The 19,714-nt window shown below is 42.0% G+C and overlaps 1 protein-coding gene across 2 annotated transcripts in view; it reads left to right on the plus strand.

Moving 5' to 3' along the window:
* The window catches only part of MEIS1 (Meis homeobox 1), a 131,791-nt gene that overhangs the window by 66,027 nt on the left and 46,050 nt on the right, over positions 1-19,714 (plus strand). For both annotated transcript variants that reach the window (XM_045523213.2, XM_010963770.3), the window contains exon 8: positions 7,384-7,529. In XM_045523213.2, coding sequence (XP_045379169.2) covers positions 7,384-7,529 — 146 coding nt within the window. The remainder of the gene's footprint in view (positions 1-7,383; positions 7,530-19,714) is intronic.

The following is a 19,714-nucleotide window of genomic DNA, read 5'->3' on the forward strand; positions in this document are numbered from 1 at the left end:
CAGGAAGCATAGCCAGACATCTCCTTTTAGAAGCACCAATAACGTGTTTACTTAAAGTTTGCTTCTTCTCAGTCTTCTCCCCTGCTGGTCTTCCCTCCATCTTTTCGATCAATGACACCGCTATTTCCACCCCACTGCGCGTGTGTGAAGCTCTTCCTAGGACCCTGTGCTGCCAGGACTGGTACCAACACCTTATCTTGGTTTCCAAAGGAACTACCTCAAAATTTTCAGGAAAGCCGTGGGTGGTAAAATAAAATAGATGGGAATGTGCTCTCCTTTGTTATTTTCCTGTGATCAACTGAGAATCACGTTGAACTAACAAGGAAACCGTAAACACCTAAGGAGAGGAAGAGATACAAAAGGGAGGCTGAGTTAACAGAACCCTAAATGGAGTTAAACTTAGAAGCTGACCATTGGATTTAGACGAGTACAGATGTCTATCGGCTGCAGATTTGGAGATACATGATGTCTACTCTGTTTCTCTTGAAAATGTGTCATTAAGCTTAAGAGGTTGTATCATATCTTCATTTATCTTGCAAAACTCTTTCTAATGTCTCCCAGGAGCCTATGGCATGCAGTCTGTAACAGTATCAGGTATTAAGGTCCTTGGATAACCTGTTGCTAAAGAATTGCTAAGGCAGGTGTGGAAGGATGCTGTGGGAAAGACTGACACGTGACTTGGCAAAACCAAGGAGAAGCCACAGTTCTAGACTTGTGTTTGCACCGTGTCTATCAGGTGCGAGTCTGGAGTCTGAGCTCAGGGTCAAATTGTCTGCTTAGATTCTCTGCTATGGTAAAACTGGGTGATATGTCAAGGAGGGGTAGTTAAAATGAATTCCTCGGGGGAAAAATGCAGAAGGAAACAAATAACCTTTCCTTTATTTTTTTAAAGTTGAACTCAGGGCAAATGCAGAAACAGCAAGAAATTTTAGTTAGGTAAATAGTTTTCGATGATAACTGCAGGAAGTAGGGGTGTATTTCTAAAGGGCTATGGTAACCATTGTAAAGAACTCTGATACTTTAACTCAGTCCATCTTTTGTCTAAGATGAGCTTAAAGAGTTCATGGAAACTTCCCAGCTTTGGAGAACGCATTCTTTTATGTTTTCTTATATTTCATTGAATGTCACTGGTGAGTGGTTTTTCAAGTTTAATTCAGGTAGGTATCAAAAAGAATTGTAAAAGCTGGACATTGAAACTCCAGTTTTCTCCAGGCAGTGAAAAAAAAATGCATTTACTCATTCATTTAATAAACAATTGACAAGTTTGTACCCTGGACACTGGGGTAACCCTGGGGCTGGAGAGTCAGCGAGAAGTGTGACCAGATCCCTGCTTTCTTGTAGTCTGTAATCAAGTCGAGGGGGCACCTACGGAAATCAACAATCCTAGCAGCGTATGACGTGTGTCTGGGGGGAGGAATATCGGGGGGGAAAGTCACACAGGATTGGGGAGGAGGATTACTGAAGATTACTAGAGTCCAGCAAATGCTTCTTACAGGAGATGGCATTGAGCTGAACCTCAAAGGTCACCAAGGAGTTTGTCAGGAAGGATGCTACAGGGAAAGGGACCAGCACAGGGGGACACAAAGAGCTATGAGAGCCGTGTGTGCAGTAAGACCCTGAGAGCGTCAGGGGGGCTCAGGACGGGTGGCGCTGTGAACATGGTGCCCATGGGGACAGACAGCAGATAGGCTGGAAACACAGCCCTGGAGAGAGACCATGAAAGGCCTTCTCTGCCAGGCTACAAAGTGTGTGACCTTTTTCTTGAAGGCAAAAGGTAGCCACGGATGGATTCTAAGTGCCAGGGTTATATGATCAGATATGTGTCTTTGAAAAATCATCCTGGCAGCTCTAACGCATTCTAAATGAAGACAAAACACTTCCTTAAAACCTCTGAAGTCTTCTGGCCGGTTCCTGAGAAAGGCTTGTCTATAACTCTCACCATGTATCCTCTTAACATAACACAGAAACATTATCCCCTCTGACTTCTGGCTAAGCAGACACAGCCAGGGTCTGGAGAAGTGGGTTTGGGGCAGTTTTTCCATTTTTCCTAGCAACCTGGCGCGCCCAGATAGCTCGACTACAAAGGAAACCTGACCTCTCCACACTGATGGGATGTTTGCACCAGCAGCCCCTGGAAAGGCAGGAATGCTCTACACACTCCTTAAGGGGTGAAATGCCATATTCTCCGATGGGAGTGTGCTCGGGGAGGAAACAGACAAGAGAAAAGCAGAGATCCCTTAAGGATGGATGCAAAGTTAGCCGCCTCCCAACCTGACCTCTACAAGCCTAAGAGGGCTTTGAGCTGACCATTTAGACAACTTTCAAGGCACAAAAGAATTTACTCAGGATCGAAAGATACAGTGATAACTGGCCTGGATTTTTGAGTCCAGGTACCTCCTGGGGACAAAGGCTCTATTTCTAAACACTCAAAGAGGAAGAAAAGTAAAGGTTAAGAAAAGACCATGGCCCGAAACCATGGAGTCTCCCTACAAAACTGTCAACGAAATGGTCCTGAAGCGGAGGGAGGGGTGGGGGATGGGGGGGTTGGTGGAGGGGAATGGAGGATGGTGGGGAGTGGTTGAGGGGTCGAGGGACCGCTTACACATTCATTTGCCCTGGTAGTTGAAAGTTCATCTCCCTAATTAGGAGTTTTGCCTCTATGACATAAAGAACTCTCTGGAAGACACCCTGTTCTCTTTCTACCTGCTGGCCCCCTGACACTAACACGTGAAGTGCCCATCCCTTGAGATGTAAATCTTAGGCACTTTGGGGGGTTTTGTGTTTGCCTCCCTCTGCATAGGTTTTGGGGGCTGGCAGTCCTGGGGTGGGGGGAAAGAGGGAGTTAGGAGGGAGAAAAAAATGGGAGAAGGGCTTTGACCTGCCGGGAAGGAGCCCTTGCTGACACGGTCAGTCTGACCCGTTGAATGGCCTGAATACGATAAATGCGGCTTTATCCTGCCTTGAAAGGCACGAGATAGCGCCGTCTAAATGCCTGGGCATGCTTAAATAGGCGACCAGGGATGTTTGAGTTGAGCGTGTTTGAAATCTGAGCTCTCTGACAGCCTGGGAGCTGTCACAGGTCACCTGCCTTGCTCCGCTGGGACGGGCCCAGGTCTCACAAGAAATTGTCCGTAGACGAATTGTAGTACAAATTCCTTTCTTTGTCGGTCGGCCTCTTTCACTCGACCATGGCCTATAAAATTTTGTAAAAACAATTCTTAAATATTATTTGAAAGGGCCAATGGCCCACGCTGAAAGGTTTGACAGTTTGACATATAGTGCATGGTTTTGAGAGCTCGAAACCTGCAAAGTGTGGCCAGGATTCTCCCCCTGCTTGTTAGAAGCCTGGTGTTTTTTCACCAGGGTTTGGGGGGCCGCCCAGAGCGCCTCTCCTCCCAGCCGTCTGGCCTCCCAGGCCAGGAGTCGGCTTCAGTGATCTCAAATCCTTTTAGACTAATTTGGGAGAGTGCAGCAGAAGAGCTGGCACCTTGGAATCCAGCATCCAGCATCCGGGAAGCACAGGGCCAGGTATGGCCAATTAAGGAGCCAATCGGATGATCATATCAAAGTAGATCACTTTAGCGTCTTCTGATGGCACCAGAGCCCGGGCCCAGAGAGAGGGGGGCCTGGAGTTGCACTTCAGTGAGGGGCTGAGGGGGGATTTGAGTGGCCCGGTTTCATCAGAGGCAGGCAAGTCGCAGGGAGGTGGCTTTCTGCATTAGAATTGGCTGCCTCTGCATAGCCAAAGGCCATTTTCAGGAGCCTCTGGCCCCTCAGTCACTGGCCTGCTAGTTAATTGCCACACGGACTTCATGACACATGGGCAGATAATATGACATTTTCGGTTTCTGTCACTAGCAAACGCCACAACGTTACTTGCACTAGTTGCTAAGAAGCTGTCAGAAACCATTAGCAATTGGCTTAAGTCGCCCTATGGCATTTCCTCATAGCATCAGCAAACCGAGCATAAATCACCCACTGGAGCCTACTGCTATCCTAATGAGGCTGTAAGCTTGTTTATGGACTAGCATCATTTTTATGATTATTTCCACCTTTTCAGTTTGCCTTCATTTGGCGGCGGGAGAAGTCAGCTCTGGGAATGAAGTCACTGCTGACATTTTACAAATGCGGTTCGGAGCTGCTGCCCGCTGCCGTGTGGTCGGCCGGCGGTCCTCCAAGTTTGTTTAGTGATCTTAAAAATAAAAAAAAAAAAAAAAAAGAAAAAAAAAGGCAAGGAAATAAATCCTCCAGAGACCACAGAGAGGTGACTGTATCAAATTGCAGTGTGGATGGGAACGTGAAAGGGACAATTGACCATTGAGACTTTCCTCTGAGGTGGAGACTCTTTCAAGATCCATTTTCAGTTTTTGAAAGTGGAAGAGGTTAAACAATTTATTAAAATCGATGGAAGTGTTTGCTTTCAGAATAGTCTGTTTTATTACGCCCCCTCCTTCCTCGTCCTCTCCGTTTCCCTAACTTGTGTCGGGAAGGAGCAGGGTTTATTGTTTTAAGCTTTTCTGAACATGCCCCAGTATTTACACTGGATTGAAAGCATTTGCTTCCAATGAAAATCTTGTCTTAGATTACAACCCAGCAGTGTAATTTCCCTCCCAGATGGGAGTAAAGTAGCTATATTTGCCTAAAAACAGTAGGAAGAACAAACTGTGCATTAAGCCAAGGCTGTTTTTGGCTTGAGCTAATGATGTAATAGAAACCTTTTATTCGCGAGAGGTCACTGCCAGGGACTGAAGGGGGTGATCTGGCTCTGGCTTGAAAGGTTTCTCCATTGTATCTACATAAGTCTTCACTTAAAAAATTCTGTTCCTAATGCTTCTGCTTTCATACAGCAGAAATAAACAGGAAAGGTTCTGGTGAGTGTTACACATGGAATGCAGAAAGCTCTCCTCTCCTAATGGAGTATATAATTCAGGTGCCCTCAAGGCACGCTTTCAGGAATTCTTTTGCCTGAGGTAATGGGAAGCTAAGGCTGCTTTAAGGCCTTGATTATCTATTGATGCACAAAGCTGGAAAAAAAAAAGTCATCTCCGCTGGATTATAGTAGATATTTCCATAAATTATCAATGAATTCTCTTCCAGGCAGGCACTAGGCATTGCCTGCTAAATTAATCTGAAGGGGTTTTGAGATGGAGAGAAAGGCTCTTTTTTTTTTTTTTTTTAAAAGGTGGAAAACAGTCATGGAGAGGTGGTGGAAAACTGTGTCGTTAGTTAGGTTAGAAGCTTTTCGTTTTTAATCAATGATGGAGTCGTGTGTTTCTTTTCCTCCGGTACCTTCCGCATATGGAAAGTGGATTAGCCCATTGAAATTTTAAATGCTGTTGAGTTGTTTTCTTTTCTCATGTTTTTTTAATGAATTGTTATTTTAGAGGGTGAATTGCTTCTCTGAATAAAAAGCCTCTTTAAATATTGGAATTTCAAAGAATTTATTAGGCAAATCCAAGGGGACTCCTTATGAAACACTTGGTTATGCAAATAAAGGGTTTGGTGGGGTGGGAGGAGCACTGATTTAGGGCTGTGGGTGTCTGTTCCTCCTGGGACGGACCCCCCCCCCCAAATCCCATCCCCCTTGGGCCAGTCACCCAAGGAGATCACAAGGACTTTCTTCACTGATGCAATGAGGGCTTGGGAACTATGGATCTTTACAACCTTTTCCACTGAGAACACAGCTATGATTCCGTGGTACGTAAACAGAATATATAAATTTTGTCAGCAAAACACTGAGTGCAATAAAATTACAGATTTTAAATCGATAAAAATTAAACAGAAAAGTTCTGCAGAAGTTTTGTTTTTTGTTTTTTGTTTTGTGGATATGCTGTAATCAAAGCAGAAATGTTGAAATTAGCCTCTTCCTCACCCAGCAAAAATTTTAAGCTTTAACTCAGTACAAGTCAAGGTCATTTGAGGGGCAGTTTTCTCTTTGGGGGGATGGGGGGGATTTCCCAAGGGAGCTCTGTTACGAACCATTGATAAATGGTGACATAGCTACTTTAGATTAGACTGCAGTAACTGAAGTCAACATAGAGAATTCTCGTGTAGAGGATATTTAGGGGACAGAAATAAGGAATACAGAAATTCGTGAAGTGATCTGAAGGCATCTGACGCTAGTTCCCGTGTACGGTCTTAGCAAAGTTCTTTGGGCCACGTGGACGGCTCTCCAGGGCTCACAAAACCCAGTGGGTGTGCTAGCCTAGCTCATCGCTCAGCCTTGCCTCTGACCTTTTCTTCCTGCGCCTGGATCAACCTGTCCTCTTCAAAAAGCCAGGAGCTTCCCCCAACAGCTGGGGTACCAGGGGGAGCAGAGCGTATAACAGGAGCTAAACTACTTTTTCGGGTGGTAGGTTCAGTCCACTGTTGTTTCCCCTTTTAACTTTTGTGCCCAAACACCAGGTGTTTACTTTCCATTTTTTCACCTCATGACTCGTTTTGGACAGTGTGATTATAGGGGCAGAAATTTCATTTTTGGTCTTGTTCAATATGCCATTATGAAAGGAATACTACGCTTTTTATTTTATTGTGTCGCAGATCCCAAACCTTATCTAGAAGAAGCAACTTCAGTGTTCTAACAAAAATCCATGGAAAAGTAGGGTTCAGTGTACAGGAATGTGTAAGCAGGTGACTTTTCGGTGAGAAAAATTTAAATCTAGAAGAAATTTTAGAACCTGTCTGGATGAATAAGGAATACAATCCCAACGGACTGTTCATTTACCGTCACTTTCTTGGATTTAAATAGTCACTGTTTTCTAATTAAAAAAAAAAATGATTTCAAGAGGTTTTCCCTTACTAAGCTTGATGTTCTCTTTCTATGGCAAGAAAAATTATATTCTATCTGAAGCATTCCTGTGTCAGATTGCTTATATGATGGATTAACTACATGTTCCTGGCCTACTTTAGTCTTAAGATAGATCACTTGTGGAAAGAGTTGCTACCTTAAATAAATGCCTCTTCTCCCAAGTTGACATCAGTGACCCTCTGGGGGATCTGAATGCCCAGGCAGGAACAGGACCTCTGCGCCTGGCTTCCACCATATTTAACTACCCAGTAGGAGTTACACTTCCCATGTCTCAACTATTCACATCTGAGTAATTACCACGGCAACAAAGCCACTAAAGAAGTCAGACATCCCTCTCCATTCCCTTTGCCCTTTCCCACTGTCCTTTGGCAGAAGCTCCTCAGACCTGACTACTTTTGAGCCTAGGACCTTGTTCTTTCTCTTTGTCTTGAAAAAGAAAAAAAAAAAAAAGAGTACCCAATAAACAATGAATCATTTATATTGCTCTTTTGGTTTTGTTTATATCCAAAGGCATTCTATTTGAATAAAGCATGTCAAGGTAGCATCAGTCAAAATTTGATTCACTATGTTTGCAGGTGATGGCTTGGACAACAGTGTAGCTTCCCCCAGCACAGGTGACGATGATGATCCAGATAAGGACAAAAAGCGTCACAAAAAGCGTGGCATCTTTCCCAAAGTAGCCACAAATATCATGAGGGCGTGGCTGTTCCAGCATCTAACAGTAAGTGGATTCTAAATGACCTATGTAAACGAAATATGGGCGATGAACCAGTTTTGATAGTGAAACGAAACAGGGGGAACCCAGTCCCCCTGGATTTGGAGTATTTCTTAAATCACTGTGTTCCCCACCGTTTTTACCAAAGTGTTAGCGCTTGTTTCCTAGATCCGTACCCCCAACAAGGAGTTTTATTTGCAGTTTGCTATTGCGATTTTGTTCACTTTGGTACGTTCCGAGGGTTAGAACTTCCCTTGCCCTTGTGATTTTAAGGATGTATGTTAATGCTGTTGCTTTTCTCAGTGTGACTCTTAAGTACCTAGAACCAGGTCCCACGAAGAACAGAGCCAGACAAAGCCCAGAGACAGGGACTTCATTTCTTCGAAGGCTTTATGGTGGACCTTTATGGCGAATGGTCTGCCAAAAAAATGTAAATCTTGTCGCAAGGGCAGGGTGCTCACCTAACTTGCTTTTCAGTGGTTTGAAGGTCCTGGCTGCCATTATAACAGGTACATCCGAGGCAGAGCTGCTCAGTGAAAGCTGTCCCTGTATTGAGAACCATAAAGGAAAACAGCAATATAGAGTCCGCTCTTCCTGTGTAGTCCCTGGTGACTTCTCAAGCCGAGTAACAGTTTATATTGTCTGTGTGAGTATTGCTGTTCTCACTGCAGGGACTCTCCGGGCAATGCGAGAAACTGGAGACTGGGGGCTTTATGCCACCGAGGGATTTGTTTGGTTTGGTTATTGTTCTGAATGGAATTCATGTTCAAAATATTTATAATCATAATATTTTGGTGGGTATTTTTGTAAATGCATACTGGTGTAATGACATCTAAGGCAGAAGACAAACATGAAATTTTCTGGGTCAAATAACATTTTTAAGAAAATCAGCCAAATTGTGCACCAGGGAGACTTTCAATGTTAGGGACTGAGGATGAATTCAGACAGGTCATAGCATAGATTAGCTCAAGATGAATGAATGTTAAGAATCTGGGTTTTTAAAAAAAAAAAATGTCAGGAACAAACCTTTCATGTTACTCTTTTTAGCATAGTTTGCTTTTCTTCAAGTCATTTGTTTTTCTTCAGTATCAGAGTTATTTCTGCATTGTCACTGATGTGACACTGAAGGCCACTGGTCCTACTCCTCTCGGCAGAGGCTGTGCCTCCAGTAACACTCAAGGGTATAAATTAATGCTGATTTTCCAGGATCTGTGAATCAAAGAAAAACTGAGAGCAGCAGGAGTAACTCAGAAAAAGAGTTTTCTCTCTTTCCTTCTTCCCACCACGATTCCAAACCGTACCTCGATGATGCTGACAGTTTAGGAATCAGCTTTAGGGGCTGGTTCATGCTGGTAGTTAGCTGAAGCCTTAGATGGTTTGGCTGATTTTGACATCCTATTTGGTTAACCTAAAATCTGATTAGGGCGCGGTTACTTGCCCGACACTTGTTGCATTTTATGTGACTAGGTTGAGCTCTGCCCTGTGCAAGTTTGCTGCTGAAGATTATCGATTACTGCTGAACTGGGGTGGGGAGGACTAGGGTCTAGAGGGCGTAGCATGAAAAATAAATAAATAGCATTTAAAGTGAGCAGGAGAGAAGAAGTGACAGTTGGGCCAAAGTGCTGATGTAGCCATGCTGATGCTTCAGCACCAGAGCTGACCAGCTAACCTGATCAGAAGGATGAGTGGAAGGAGGAGACAAAATCAGGTTGACCCTGAAGTCACAACCAAACTACTTCTATTTCCATACTAACAGAAAACAAAAAATCATAGACTTCGTTAGCCTCCATCTCCATCTGCAAAGGAGTTTTGGCTTCACTTGAAGCTGAGGTACCCCTGAATAAAATATAATCAAATATTGGTTCAGACAGAATCAGGAGGGAGAAGCAGGTTCTTTTATTCATCCACCAGATTTCCTGGTTTTCTAGGTCATAACCTTGTGAAGAACCTTGCCAAGAACTATATTATTTTTTAAAAACAACAACAAGAACAACAAGAAACTAAAAATACCAGTAAGATTTGCATTGTATTTTGTAATCTATCTATTATCGGGGCAATTACAGTAGAAAGCTTTAGCTTTTCTCCCTCTTTCCTTCCCCCAGTGAGAAAGCTTCCCTAGAACCTATTAACAAGAGTTTTTATTATTGTTTGTCCAAATGTAAGTATCTCCTGGTATCTCACTATTAATTCTTTAGCAGATTTATTTCACAAGCTGAGAGGTCTTTGGGGATGCACAATTCATTTGGAACACTGTGTACAAATTTTCGACTATCATATTCTCGCTTTATGATTAATGCAACTTATCCAGGAAATCCTTCCTGAAACCTTGCTAGATACAAAAGAACAAATGAAGCTCAGGCTAATTAAAACAATAGCAGTAACAATTTATTAGCAAATGGTACAAACGAATCTTTTAGATGCCAAAAGGCATGTTCTAAAACCTCACACACCTTTTGGAAAGCGAATTGCAATTTTTTTTTTCTTTTTCAAATAAATGGGTCAATCTTTTCATTGGGTTTATGCAGTTTAAAAAAATCTGCCTTTGAAAGGGCTTTCAGCATTTGTTTGCTGGTGGAGTAGAATAGGCCCTGAATTAAAAAAAAAACAAAAAAACAAAAAAACAAAAACCTTTCTGGATTTGCACCCCAGCTGTAGAAGAAAAATGTGCCTTTCGTAGTTGGCCACAGGTAGATTTAATCAGTAACACATTTTACTACTCCAACGAGAGAACTAAAGCTTCATTCTTGGACTCATGGTCTCTAGCAAGCTAAACTGGACATACTTGTGTATAATGAAAACAATAAAAGAAAAAGGAAACGGGCTTTAAACGCTGGTGATTCTAGGGTAAAAGGAAATTTCAGGGATGTGAATTTCCAGCTTAGACTTAGTGGAACCTTTGCCAGTTTTGATAACTAGAGAAGATCTCCTAAAAGAAATGATTTCCCTGGAACTGAAAAGAGTGAGTGACGTTATTTAGATAATGAGAGAAAATTAGAAAGAAAATAAAAGCATTTGTGAATAGAAATGCTTGCATTTGCCTGAAGACAAATTATTGCGAACAATTAGAAAGTACTTAATATTTGAGTATGAGTCACTATATAGTCACAGTCAGTTCAGGGGCATATACAACATCAAGGTTTAGTTTTTTTTTCCCCTTCCTAAGGGTATTACTCCAACTGTAAATATAACCTACTGTGTCATATGTTTAAGCTAGATGTGGTTTGTATTATTACTGGTTATTTTGCTACAGAGCGTTACAAAGATATGTGCCTAAGGGCTAGTAAAAATGAGGACAAGGAATAAATACAGTGTCTAAGGTAAAAAATCAAGGGTCTCTGTCCTTTTTGTTTTCCTACCCTAGTATACTGCAGTTTTAAATATAATCTAAATAGAAAAGCAGTTAATATGGTTCTTATTTAAAATATGCAGTGACTATTTTCCTGCATGGAGCTACTGTGTGCCCCAAGAATCCTGAAAAGTTAGGGAGAGTAGAGGTTGTTAAAATGCATACCTGCAGATTCAGGTGTAGAGACCATTTAAGAGGGTGAGGTACTTGACATTGACCGGTGCCGGAGGTGATCCTGAAGGTGAATTGATTTTCATTCACATTCTCTTGGATTCCCCATCCTTTCACTGATCTTGAGGATCCCATTGGGTACCAGACAGACAGCTTTTGTTTCTGAGTTAGACAGACACACTTTGCTATTTGATTTTGTTTTCTTTCTTTCCTTCTTTCAACTTCCAGCCTGAAAAATATATATATATTATATATATATATATATTTTTTTTTTTTTTTGCTGTGGCCAAATTTATGTCTCAATTTCTGATTTATAACACTTCCCTCTCAAATGTGGATAAAGCCAAAACGAGGGGTTGAAGCATCTTCCAGGTTGAGAATGGCGTTTCCATAGAAACACTATTAGATGAAAAGTGCCCTGCGGGTCCGCCACTCTAAGGAGGGAGTAAATGGAATTGAATTGGGAATTGAATGCTCTGGAAGAGACAGATGTTGTTTCATTGGTTTTGCTTTTGGTAACAAGATCTGGTGGAGACATCTTAGTGTCATATCTCTGCTTGCAACTCTGGAAGAATTGCTCTCTCAACATTATGAATTATTGTTGCAATGAAAAAGTACTTCTGATTGGTATCCAGATAACCCACTTTGTTGATCTAGGTGAGTGGAAGGTCAAAAGGCAGCTGGAAGGACCTACCCGGAGGCACGTAGTCAGGTAGCAGGTGGAATTTGCTCCTCTTCTCCCATTTTTATTTCTCGTTCTATCCCTCACCTCTATTCTTTGCCAGTTTTAACAGTGAATATTCTTTATTGTGCCTTCCCAGTCAGCATCCTTCAGCTGCCATCAGTCCTAAGAAGGTAGTGAGGCAGGAAGACAATATTCTCAAACGCTTGCCTGAAATGTCCGTCAGAGTAGGAAAAAATGTTTGAGAAAGACAGTCCCTCCTTCACCCTGGTCCTGACTAGTCCTCCATGTCAATATGCCTGAACCAGGAAGTGTGGTTGTGGAGATGGCAGCTAACTTTGATACCTTCTTCATTACATGGTATCTACAGATATGTTATTAAATTAAGATACGTGACAACCGAGCGTGAAGAAGTGAGATATTCTTTTTCCTTTCAGATGCCTATGTGCCGTATCACAAATGAGCGCTCTTGTATCCATAAGAATATCTTCATAGTTATTACCTTTTTCTTTCATGTGGTTACCATTCAACTTCAAAGGCTTTAGTAAGGATGATGGTCAGAGCTCAGCTTTGCCAAAACTAACACAGGCTTGGAGGACAAATCTCTACATCTTAATTTTAAAAGATCTCTGCTACTTCTAAGACAGATTATTTCAACTTTGATTGGCTAGGACCCTGAATTTTTTTTTTTTTAATTTACCCAGTTGGAAATCCTCTGTCTCAGGAGAAAAATGAAATAGATGAATTTAATTACTTGGAGGTAATATTGGAATGCCCTAATTCTTCTGTAGTATCCAACAAATAAACTCTGTTATAATAAATGAAGCGAGTGGTTTCTAGATTCTGGGGCAACTGCCTTTTTCTTTTTCTTAGCTGGTTATTGAAATCCTAATGGGATGGGTGATGAATTTTCTTAGGTCAGGTAAACTGAAAAGGCTACAGCTGGAATTCTTCACCCAGAAGAATCGGAGTTAATACTAATGATCATTGTGAATTAGAAGATCAAAGGCGAAGCATCAGCCTGTTCTCCAAGTTGTTGCCCCAGAGGCCATTAGTGACCTGGCAGAGCTCCCTCCCAGCTTCGCACACACCTCCTACCCTTCGCCCCAGCCTTTCTTCCCCGTCAGAGTTATGCACCTCTGACCTGGGGTAATTACCGTCGGGCTGATGAGGAGGCATGGGGGGAAAACAGTCAGAAGTAAAAACAAAAGTCCAGCTTTAAAATTGAACATGTATCTAGGTACCTGGGACCCCTAAACAGAGGACCTCTGACAGGGGCTCTGTTATTTTTCAGGGTGTGATGGAGGTTTTTGTGCTCAGTCAAATGGCGTGTTCATTTTGTTGATGATCGGTGCCTTCTATAAGGGACTTTTTGTAGAGTCTGGCTGGCAATTCGTCAGATGATTCTAAAATTTTCCTTTTGTTTCCAAGGCAAAGTTAAAAATAGTCTGTAGTTTGGTGTTCTGATATACTCTTAATTCAGGTTAATTGAATAAAGGATTGGGTTCCAAACAGAGGTGACAGAAGCCCAATTTATTAAATTGTTGGTTGCTGATATACAGAACCACTGGAACACTAGCCAGCTGTTTTGACTTCAAAGCATGTGTCAATATCGTGTCGTCTTCTGGTTTCTCTTAGTGACGATGTATTTTTGAAGATAAAATACCAAACTCTTATAATGAATATGAAACTGCTCCTGCTCAGTTTATCTTTCAGATTGAAATTGGAACATCACTTAGAAATGTGTGAGTGTAGTTTTTAAACTGAGTCCAACCCTTAGGGATTTTATGTCCTTCGTTTTTTCATTTCCTCGGTGTTTAAGATTCCTAGTGAAGGTACTTTGTTTTAAAGAATGAAAAGTGTGATGGAAAGAAGAAATAATGGTTTTGCGTTAGAAAGGATTCCAGTATTTTGATTTGGTTCGGTTTGGTTTGGTTAGTTGGTTGGCTGTTTTGCCAGGAGAAGTAAATCTATGTATCATGGGATTTTGGATACTTTGTTTGACTTAACTGGAAACATCCCCATCACATCAGCCTTTATAATGGAAGTGCGATTATGACTGTGTGTGCATATAGATCCGCATGTGCTTGGGCATTTTTCTGTTGGACAAATCTCTCTGAATCCCTGCCATCCACACCAATCCTGGTGGCGAAAACTGATCTATTTTACTTATTCAAATCCCCTAAATAGCTCTGCTCAGGACTCTGGTTTGTCTCTTTTTGCTGATGGAAGCCAATGCCGGAGGATAACCAAATAGTGGAGTCCCCATTGCAGTGGTCTCCAGACCCTCTTGGTTATGGCCCCTGCCTACCTGAGGTATGCCGAACGCCATGAGGCAGCAGAAATCATTTTATTAAGGCTCCAAGGTAGTAATGATAGTGATTGTTGATTGTGGGGGTTCACAGCAAAATGACTGCACCTGACAAGGATGCTGGTATTTCAATACTGCTCGTCCCTCCCTTTGTGAGTCCTGAGCCCAGGAGAGGTGGCTTTCCTCCATACGCTGGACCCTCACCCCAGTGTGTCGGGAGCAGGAGAGAGCCCTCAGACACTCAGATAAAACTCCTGTTTCTTGGTGGGCCCGTGGAGAGCCTCTGACAGCCAAGGAAGAACTGAAAGGGTTATGCCAGGCAATTTTCTAACACGTTGAAGACCTTTTCGTTTTTGTTTCCTCTTGCCATTGCAGAATGCCTTCCCTCAGCACTTACAGCCCAGGGAGCGTGGCTCCCAGCACAGGAAGTATTGCTCTATCTCTAAACACTAGGAAGAAAAGATAACTTGAAAGAAAACAAAAGGCCTCCAGTAACTTGATGTTGTAAATGCAAACATCCTAAGTTGGCTGAGACTTAAATGAGACACAAGATACTTGGTTTTACAGTAGATTATGCACAACATTCTGAAGGAGAGCTTTGCTTTGACTTAACTAAATGCTTACATTTGAATGTCCTCTAGGGATGATCCTTTCAGAAAAAAAAAAAGGGACAATATATGCAAATTTATATATATTGACATATATATAAATATCTACATTATATATATTTATATATTGATATATTGATTATATATTATATATATCAATTTTTTGGATGTCTTTGCTTTTCAGTTCTTAATATTCTACCGTCACTTTTTACCTGTTTTCATGTTAACTTTGTCGCTAGCATCCCTGCAGAGCCCATGGGCTCTCCCATGACACAAATGACCCCTGAGGATTGAGGTTCTAAGAAGTTTTTGGGACGTCCAGAGGCCAGGAGGTGTAGTCTGTTAATAGGAACTCTCATCCTAAGAAACATCTGTGAGTGGAGATAACTCCTCTTGCAGTTTATTGAAGCTTAGGATCCATTCCCATCTATTATTTAATGAGAAGTCAGTTTCCAAACTTCATGGGGCTAGGAACTCCAAGAAAATGACTTGATTTCATTTTTAAAAAGAAATGAAATTATCTCCTGCCAACAGAATGTTACTTAAAAAAATGATCTATTAATTACTTGGCTCTTTTGACATTGGATCATTTTGTCCTGTTAACAGCCGAAGGAAAAAAAAATTGATCAGAAGGCTAAATAAAATTATAATACATGTCTCTCTGGGGCTGTGTAGTTTAGTATTTTCATCTCCACTGGATTCTTAAGGCAGTCTTGTAAGGTAGGCAGGATGACAAAAAGTGAAGGTTATAGGAGTTAATGATTTTTCTCAAGGTCAAAAGCTAGGCACTGGCTGAGTTGAAACCGGGATCTCCTGACTTGAATTTCCATGTGCTTTCTACCAGGTTACCTCTGAAACACAGAACAAATAAAATCGCATGGTGGGAGTTCAAAGATAATAATTATAATCTCATTTCATGACCTAACTAATTAGTGTTTTTGAAATAAAAATATGAGCCAGAGGGTCTGGCTTAGAACTCCAGCATGCAACCTGATGGCTATCGGCCACGGAGGGTCAAGGATGGTCCTTTTTCCAGACGTATCTGCCCATAAAAAAAGGCATCGCTGCAGCTGTTGATATTTTGCGCGACTGCAATCATTTGTTCATTGTTAGAATTTCAGATTTTACACATTAACTGCCCCTCCTCCCTTACGGAAGTACGTGGATCTTTACCCCTGTCTATCACTAACGATGCGCCACCGTGATTTGGGGGTGAGGAATCTTGCCTCATGCAAATCCTAACTAAACCTTCTAACACAGAATTTAGCTCCTTGAAGATGTTTTGCCTGTCACATGTTCAGGACGCCAAAGAGCTATGTCTTTAATTTGCTTTATGGAGATAGAGGGAGCTGCTTATGCCTCCCCGATTACTCTTGAAACTATAGTCCAACTGTCATTTCTCAGCAAAGAAGGCTGCTAAACCCTGGAGAATTAAGCCACCGCTCTGGGGTATGACACTGAGGTCTGATCATTTTCAAGCTAGCAATAACCAGAATCCTAAAATTCTTATGAATAAAATGTAATTTTAGTAATGTTTCCATAAACAGTGGTAATGGTGGCATTTTAGGAGGCAGTGACATTAGTCACATGGAAATTGTACCACATTGGCTTTTAAATTACTCCACCTGTCTGTATGAATAGAATTTTCAGTGTAAAAGCAGAGAGACAGCTGCTGCTAATGTCTCCTTCTCCCTGTGCAGATAATGCTGGCAAATCCACACGCATAAAGGACTGGTTTGTGATGTAAAACGGTACCTGACCCTGCTGGCTCGGGAGCTGCGAAGAAATACCTTTAATTACCAGTGGCTGCGTTTAGTTGTTGACATAAAAATGTCAACTTCCAGGGGTGTAACCCCAGGTGCACTCCCTCTAGTAATGTCACCCACCGTACACTTTTTTTCCCTCCCACCCTCATCCGTGGTGAGATGGGTGAGCATTTATCTTGATGTGTTTCAGAAACATGCAAGGCGTTAATACTTAAAAGGAAAACATCTAATACTGTACGAACTCAATTGATGATCTTTCTGTTGGAGAACTTTGAAAGATTAGTGGAATCTAGTTCCTTCTTTCTAGCCAGAATGGAAATGTGGCACCCCATTTACACCTTCAAAGGGCCTAACATCATTCATCTGCTACAGATACATGTTGTCACGAGAGGAGCATGGCCAGGCATCTCAGAGAGCAGACAGAGTCAAGAATAGAGGGACTTGAGTAGATCCAATTTTTGACCATGTGCCCACGCTTCCTGTTGATAGATGATGAAGCTGATTTTCTGGCGAAGCCCGTTTGCTCTTGGCCTTTTGTCTGTGGTCTACTGTAGCAGCTCCGTCGCAATGGGCATGTGCCAGCCAAGGGGATCCTCCTGTCCGCGATGCCCGTGGCCAACGACGTATTTGGCGCGATGGTAAATAGGAGATATACGTGTCTGGCTCATTGGCGGGCATTCTTTTTGACTTCTTTCACACAACTGGTGTTTTCGTGTTTAATTTAACAAGGAGTGAGTAGTAAATGAAAGCTGCTGCCTGAAATCCCACTGTGAGCGTGTTTTGCACTTGGCTCCCCAGTGACAAGGCAATTTGTGAAATTATGTGATGGAGTAATTAGATGAAGCCAGGGCTTCTGATTGTTGCTGTGCATATGTGGCAAGGGTTTGTTGGGAAGAGGGAGGGGGAGGGGAAAAATAGATTATTACCCTGGCAAGTTGGCTCAAAGCTTCTTCATTTATTTGTAAACAGAATATTTAGTGACCGCATAGGAAGTAGCTGTAATCACCAGCTCATAAAGAAACCACAGCAGAGCTTTTGGGTTTTTGCAAAGTGCTCATGTAAAATTTAAGCTGGGAGGCAGAATCCCTGTTAATGTAATTAGGATTTAATTTACCACCCTTTGCACACAGATGTAATAATGTCTAGATATTTATTCTATCTTTAAGCACGTTACATACACCTCGGTGCAGCCGTTACTGAACAGAAACAGGTGTGAACACTTTCCTAATTCGGTTTTACACTATAAACACATAGCAATTTAAGGGAAATATTTACCAAAAACGAGGGGAAGGAATGTCTGCAAACGAGGCGGTAATGGACAGTTGCCCTTTATGTACTGATGGATTTCTCAATGGTTAAGTAAATTAAAGCAAACGCTAGAAAAATCAATAGGCCAGCATAGTCTTGGTTTTGCCTCATAGACTTCAGGACAGAATGACAGATGTGGTGTCTATGACCCATTTAAGTATTAATGCCTGAAGAACTGCTTCTGCATGCAAGGTTAGAGGCTTTGAGACATGCTGGTGTATTACATTACAGACAATAATATTTTTAAGTAGATATGGAATTTATCTGTTTCGGTGAGGTTGTTCTTATGTGATGCATTTATACTGGAAGATTAGTTGCTTAGTTGTTGCAACGGCACCATAAATCAGTTTTGAATGTTCCCACGCAGAAACATCTTCATACGGCTGTAGTTGGAAGGTAAGGATGATGTATCTTGAGTTTCCGTGTATCGTGAAGTGAATACACTCTACATGGAAACCAAATTAGAGTTAGTTAAGGAGTAGATGCTCAGAGGCTTTGGAAAGATCTGTAAAATTCCATTCAAATGTGGCGTTAGCATTCAGTTATTCTCCAGGGCTCCAGATGCTGTATGTCACATTGGTACTCACATGTCACAGAGCTTGACTGTCATCGCGTGTGGAATGTTAGGGCTGTCCTGATGCTCCAAGTGGTAGGTATTCACCCCTAATGAGAATGAGAAGGCCAGCCTTTTGGTAGCTCCACAGAGCGTTCATTTCCCCATCTGTTGTTCCCATTACCAATTTCCAGAGAAATGATGTATCTACACTCACTGTGTTGGATGGTTGACTACCAGAGCCAGGGAGACAAGAAAAGAAGCCAAGTTCTCAAAATGTACTTAAGTACTGGCTTCAGGGACCAAAGCTGGCTTTCAAACCAAAGTAAAATGGCGGGTTGAACTCACTATGCTGGTAATTTGGGGAGAAGGTGCCTTTTGTTATAGAGAAAGAGAGTTGGGCGGGCTTGATGTGTCCTGTTTACTTTCTTAGGCTGAGTTAACTGAGAGACTCATTCCTCAACTTCCTTCTTTGCCCATGACAAAGCAGACATGGGTCCCCCCCGGGGTTTCGAAAATCAGTATGTAGAGGTGATATCGTGGTAAACCAAATCCTTGGAAATATTGCTAGGTTGGTATGATGGAGAGAAGCAGAAAGATTATTTGGGTTCCAAATTGGGGCTGTTTTCCTGTTAACTGGCGTACAACATAACGTGAATATTCACCGCGTTCCTGGGAAGCTGTAGCAAGAGGTTTAGCAGCGCGCACGTTTGGGGGGTTTCACGGTAAAGCGTAACTTCAGAAAAAAGTGAAAGTCCCATCTAAAACCCTTGGAAATGAAAATTACTGCAGAGTTTAAGATTCTTTTGCCTCTTCGAAGCCACGCATCTTACATTTTGTGAGCATTCATGTACTCTGGGAATCTTCATTTTGATGGAGATCCCCAGAGAGGTGGGGCCTGAGAGTCTGCATTTTGAACCAGCTCCCCGGTGACGCTGGTGCAGGTGGTCCGCAGACCACACTTTGCATCGCCAGGTTTAAGGAGCACAAGCAAGATGACAGATTTTAAATGGAGAGATGATTGTTTTTCTCTGTCTTTGATTTTTGATACTTTGATTTTTTTTTCCCCTCTGGTTTTGAAACTTAACCCATCATTTTTATCACATCTATTGGACTGAAGGTGTTTTGTTTTGCCTCCACCAACTTGCCTATCCTTTTCAGTGTATGAGACCTTTCTTTAAAATATCAGAGATGTTTTAAAAGATAGACTTTATGTTTTAGAGCTGCTTTAGATTCATGGCTAAACTGAGGGGAAGGGACGGTTTACTACACGGACACATGCTTATTGCCCAAAGTCCACGTTGACATTAGGGTTCACTCTCCGTGTTGGACAGTCTATGGGTCTGGCTAAATAAATGGCACGTATCCACCATGATAGTATCATTTAGGGCAGTGAAACTACCCTAAATGAATATCAGAGTTTTCACTGGGTCTCTCAAATACCCA

This window comes from Camelus bactrianus, chromosome 15, assembly GCF_048773025.1.
Source record: "Camelus bactrianus isolate YW-2024 breed Bactrian camel chromosome 15, ASM4877302v1, whole genome shotgun sequence".
Taxonomy (NCBI): domain Eukaryota; kingdom Metazoa; phylum Chordata; class Mammalia; order Artiodactyla; family Camelidae; genus Camelus; species Camelus bactrianus.